Raw genomic sequence first — 5,384 nt, 5'->3', positions numbered from 1 at the left:
GGTCAGAAAGTGTCTGTAATGGCATGGTGTACAAATGTGGACGACCCCTAATTTACTTTATGTCGCTCCCTGTTCCGACCAACACAGAGGCGGTGCTTCCAGTGCAGTACGACTGCTAGCAGCACTATTCAGAAGTAAAACTCGTGTGCCCCCCTCGTGATGTGACGCTCAGCCCCCGCGTCTGGTAAGGGGTTCGTTAGATGTCCGGGAACTGTTGCCAGGGCGGTGCGCGCGCTCCCGCTGCTTGCCGCCCCTGCAATGCCCTGCAGGACACCACACGCGCTGCACAGCTCCTCGGGCGGCACCACGCACCCTCCCCCTGCTCGCCGCTCCTGAATTACCCTGGAATACCCAGGAATAACCGGGACGCCCACTCGACAGCGCTGCTGCTCGGGTCGGCCTACCTGCCCGGCGCAAAGGAGATATCATCCTATTCGATTCTGACAGAACGCTGTCCACGCCTCTAACCAGGTTGCCTCCCACAGTTCGCCGCATTTCGATGTCCAGGAGCCGCGCCGGTGGGGGCCAGGCGGCAGGCGCCGGGCGGGCCCACTCGACAGCACTGCTGCTCGGGCCGGCCTACCCGCCCGGCGCCGACGTTGCGGCATTTGCCTTCAGCCAGGGCGCACACATCAGTTATTTCACCTCTGGATGTCGCCCGATATTGTACAGGCGGTTCACTTCTACTGAGACACCCCTCTGTCGGCCTCAGATAGCCGCCAACTTGAGCTACAAAACCCCCTCCCTGAATGTAGCCTCCTCCCTCCCTCCTTACTCCGCCCCTGCCCTTCCTCTCCTAGCCGCCACAGGCCGAGTGTCCCGGAGTCAGAGGGGGGAGGGGGTCGCACTGGATCATCAGGACGACCGATTGGGACGCGGCAAGAAAGCGAGTTGCTGCGTGAGGTAACCGGCCACGCGCTGCGCCACGTGCTGGAACGGAGCCGCTAACTGCTGGAGCCTCTGGAGCCTCTGCCCCAGTCGCGCCGCACCCGCCGCGGACCACGCGACTCCCGCCGCCTCGCCCGCCTCACCATGTCCGCCTCCGACGGGCTCGTGAGGGTCGACCCCGAGGCCGTGGACAGGCTGCTGCTGCAGGTCGGCAGGCTGGGCCCGTTCCAGGTCGCCAACTGCCTGTTCATCAACATGCCCGTCCTGTTCACGGCCATCTACACGATAACCTTCGTGTTCACTGCTCAAGAGCTCAACTACAGGTGGGTAGCAGGCGAAAGGTCTCGGTAGACTGGTAGAATTTAGTTACCAAACTAACATCATGGAAGGGCGTGTTTCAAATGTGAGTAGAGTCTCGCCCTGATATTACACTGAATTCAGCAGTGAAAGATAAACGTTGACAGAGGGACCCGTAGGCCTGTTTGACGAAGGTCGTGATCATGGAGGGTCGTGATGCAGGTGCCTGGTCCCCGAGTGCGAGACGGCGGACACCGCCTCCTACGCGCCCCCGTGGCTCCCCGAGGCCGTCCCCGTCCACAACGACACCCCCGAGGCGTGCGTCCGCTTCGTGTACAACAACAGCAGCAGCGGCGGCAACAGTACCTGCAGCGCGGACCTCTTCGACACGACCCGCACCGAGCGATGCGGCGCCTGGGTCTACGAGCCGGGACAGCGCAGCACCATCCTGGACGAGGTGCGCAGCTTCGTGAGGGGCACGCCGACGTCGTGGTGACGTCGTAGACGACGGCGCTGTGTCAGGCTTCACGGCCTTCTGTGGCTGCTCCGTGACGATTTAAACTTACTTGTTGGCAGTGGGACTTGACGTGCGACGACAACAAGTGGAAGCTCGCCCTGGTGGGCTCCATCGGCTATATTGGTGGGTTCGTCTTCAAGCCCCTGGTGGGGCTCTTGTCGGACAGGTAGGAGGCCGACAGAAGAACTTGAAAACATTTCACAAGTCGCCCAGACCATCTACATGAATAAGGCCAAATTCTTGAATCACGTGCGCATGCATTCGAACAAAGTTCACATTTATCAATAATATAAGTGCGAGCATTCAATGTTCCTGGGAGTAATTTCTTGTTGTTCTAAAGATATGTATGTTAAGATTGGGCTTTAAAGGTGTGAGATATCGTAAACGAACACGGCACAATCGATGTGGCTGTTTTACATTCTAGATTCGGCCGGAAGAGACTGCTGGCCTCAACGTACGTCCTGGCGTCCCTATGCGGCATCGCCAAGTCCTTCTCGGCTGACTTCATCACGTACCTGTTGTTCCAGTTCCTGGGCTCGATTGGCGATGGCAGCGTGTCGGCCGCGGCTTTCCTCCTAGGTAAAGGGAAAACGTTGACGTCGATTAGACGTATCGAAGGTCAAAACGACGTCTAATTGACGTGTACGTCGACGGCTTCTCACTGAGGAACGTTTATTCTCCGCTGCCGGATAAAACCACCCGCGCTTCTTCCCGGGCAGCCGTGGAGTTCGTCGGGCCGCAGCAGCGGGTGCTCATCAGCACCCTGGTCAGCGTGTTCTACTCGGGCGGCAACGCCCTCATGGGCGCGCTGGCCTGGGCGGTGCGGGACTGGCGCTGGCTGCTCCGCGCCGTGCACGCCGGCGGCCTCGTCTTCGCCATCCCGCTCTGGTGAGTTCCAACTCCCTCCAACCTGGTCGCGTGCGCCTGGCAGGGCCCGAGGTACGTTTGCAGACGGCGGCGGCACTCACTGCGCTCTGAAAGGAGAGTCCCTTTTCCCGCCGCGCAGGTTCGTCCCCGAGTCCGTCCGCTGGCTCGCGGCCCGCGGACGCCTGGACGAGGCCAACGCCATCGTCGCCAAGGTGGCCGCCATCAACAAGGTGGCCGTCAGGGAGCCACTCCGCAGCACGGCCGGCAAGGTGAGTGTGAGATCTGCGGGCACTGTCAAGTGTCAATTCCCACCTACATACTTTGGCATTCTACGTGGTAGAGACAACACATGTTACAGAGCTCGCGGGTGCCTTGTGCAGGACGGCGAGTCGGTCGAGATGGCCAGCGCGCTGGACACGCTTATCAGACTCTTCGGGTCCAGGACGCTGTCGCTGCGGTTCGCCAACTGCTGCTACTGCTGGTGAGTCAGCGGAAGTGATGGCGAGAGGCCGAGTCCCACACACGGCGCTGGTCCGGTTACAGGATGGCCAACTGCTTCGTGTACTTCGGACTGCTGCTGAACACCGTGACGCTCTCCGGCGACCAGTACGTCAACTTCATCCTGTCCGGCCTGCTGGAGGTCCCCGCCAACCTGCTCGTCCTGTGGCTGCAGGACTACGCCGGCCGCCGCTGGCCCGTGGCCGGCGCTCTGGTGGTGTCCGGAGTCTGCTGCCTCGCCGTCCTGGGCGTCCCGGCCGGTGAGACGAGCCCCTCGCCACTGCGACACAGGCGCGGTTTTAAGTCCGTCTGACGGAGGGGGCGATTTGCTGTGGGGTCGCCTACTTTCAGGGGTTTTGTAGGACAAATTGCCTACCTACTCTAGGGGGCGACGGGGGGGATCGAACCTACGCCCCCCCCCCATAAAACCGCGCCTGACGGGTAAGGACTAAGGACGCCGTACTAGATGCTGATGTTGACCGCTGCCTTCCCCGCTGCAGACCAGCCGGTGCTGTCGGTGGCGCTGTACATGCTGGGCAGGTTCGCCGTCACCATCTCGTTCAACGTGATATACGTCATCTCCGCTGAAATGTTCCCCACCAACATCCGCTCCTCCATGTTAAACATCTGCTCGTCCTTCGGCACCGTCGGCCTGGTGCTGGCCCCGCAGACGCCCCTGCTGGTAAGTGGAATCCTCCCACGCCCCTTGACGAGTTGGCGGCGCCCACAAGTAAGTCCCCCGTGCCGCAGGCGACCGTGAGCGAGTCGCTGCCGCTGACGCTGTTCGGCGTCGTGTCGCTGTCCAGCGGGCTGCTCGCGCTGCTGTTCCCCGAGACCACGGGCCGGCCGCTGCCGGAGACGCTGGATGAGGCCGAGAGCCTGGGCGCCGCGGTGGACCGCGCTGCCCAACGCCCTGGTGGTGGTGCGACCGGCAGTAGGCCTCGGGCTCGGAAGAACACATCGATGTACGAGAGACTCTCGTAGGTGTCACTCCCTCCCCCCAAACCTGAGTTCAACGCAACGCGACGACCTTCACGCCCCCCAGTCTGGCAGGGGCCGTCCCGCTCGACAGTGATGCTCCACGGGACGGCCCACCTCCCAGGCGGACGCCGCCGGCCACCAGTAGGTTCTTCGCCACGGCTGGCTATCAGCAGTAACCGGGCGCTCTGTCTCCCTCTCCCCGGCCGGAGAATTGAGGCGGGAGAATGCCGTTTCTGGATAGCGGCACCACCAGCTACACGCTGCCCTCCACACCCAGAAAAAAGATTTCTTGTTTCGAGTACATTTTGTACTAAAAGTGACACAAGATTAATTTGTCCTCGACACAAGACGATTTTTCCTTTGGAGTAAGAACATTTTCTTCTTCATAAAGTAATTTCATCTTGCACCAAGAAAAAATTAATCTTGTGTCACTCTCAGTACAAAATGCACTTGAAACAAGAAATCATTTATCTGGGTGCACGACTTCCCCGTCTACCATGGCCCCCTGGTCGCGCCGGGGCGACTGAACGGGTGATTCGTCACCCTGCACTAGTTGACAGGGCGATACATATGGCTTTGTCACGCCTCGATACAAAGATGAACATATGTTACAGTTGGTATAAAAATAATAACGTTGAGTTTCATCCTGATTTATTTTCAATCCGTAACCAAACATGTTAAATTATATGTCTTCATTGAATAATGCAGTACACGAATGAGTGATTTAAGGGTTGGCGGACTGCAGTGTGGTCCGCCAAGCGCGAGGCGCGGTCCGGTCGGCAGGAGTTTTGCCAACCGACGCGACAAGTCACCACTAAACACACGCGAGGAGTGGGCTGCGCCTGTGTCCGGCCACCAGGTAACGTCAGTGCGCTCGCAGTGCCTTGTCCCGCCGTGCTTACAGATCACGAGGGATGTTGTCTGCGCCTTGAACTCCAACACACCCCGGTGGCCCTGTAGCCCCGCTTCTCGCCGCCCCTACACCTCTTCCAGCCTCACACCGTCACACGTGTCGCACAACACCTCGGACCCGGGCAGCACTTGCCGCACCTTGGCGCGCTGCTCCCTGCAGGCGGCTGGCTCGTGGCTCCTACCCGGCCTCCGCAGCACGAGACACCTGAGGGCGCTCAGCCAGCTCTGCTGCAGCAGAATGTGCAGGTTACCGCAGCTGCCTGGCCAACCTTCATTCCTCCCCGTACCCACCCACAGCAGCAGCTTCTCCAGGGTGCGCCCGTGGGCCCGCAGCAGCGACTGTGTCGTGGCGCGGGGGAGGTTGCCCACCCTGAGCCACTGCAGGCCGGCGTGCCCCGGCGGCAGCGCGGGCAGCTCGGAGAGC

General features: G+C 60.8%; 2 protein-coding genes across 2 annotated transcripts in view; one reads left to right on the top strand and one right to left on the bottom strand.

The window, feature by feature from the left end:
- Positions 1-5,384, bottom strand: part of LOC113209667 (calpain-A) — a 17,789-nt gene that overhangs the window by 12,235 nt on the left and 170 nt on the right. The gene's annotated exons all lie outside the window — the stretch shown is intronic.
- On the top strand, positions 2,942-4,614 carry LOC113209668 (organic cation transporter protein-like). The gene is made up of 4 exons (XM_052268790.1): positions 2,942-3,050; positions 3,113-3,327; positions 3,568-3,749; positions 3,818-4,614. Exons 1-4 carry the CDS (start codon positions 2,968-2,970, stop codon positions 4,049-4,051), a joined length of 714 nt encoding a protein of 237 aa, XP_052124750.1. The 5' UTR covers positions 2,942-2,967; the 3' UTR covers positions 4,052-4,614.

The sequence above is a fragment of the Frankliniella occidentalis genome, unplaced genomic scaffold, assembly GCF_000697945.3.
Source record: "Frankliniella occidentalis isolate FOCC.00 unplaced genomic scaffold, Focc_3.1 Scaffold76, whole genome shotgun sequence".
Lineage (NCBI taxonomy): Eukaryota > Metazoa > Arthropoda > Insecta > Thysanoptera > Thripidae > Frankliniella > Frankliniella occidentalis.
Note: the sequence above shows the minus strand (reverse complement) of the source record. Positions and strands in the feature narration are given on the sequence as shown.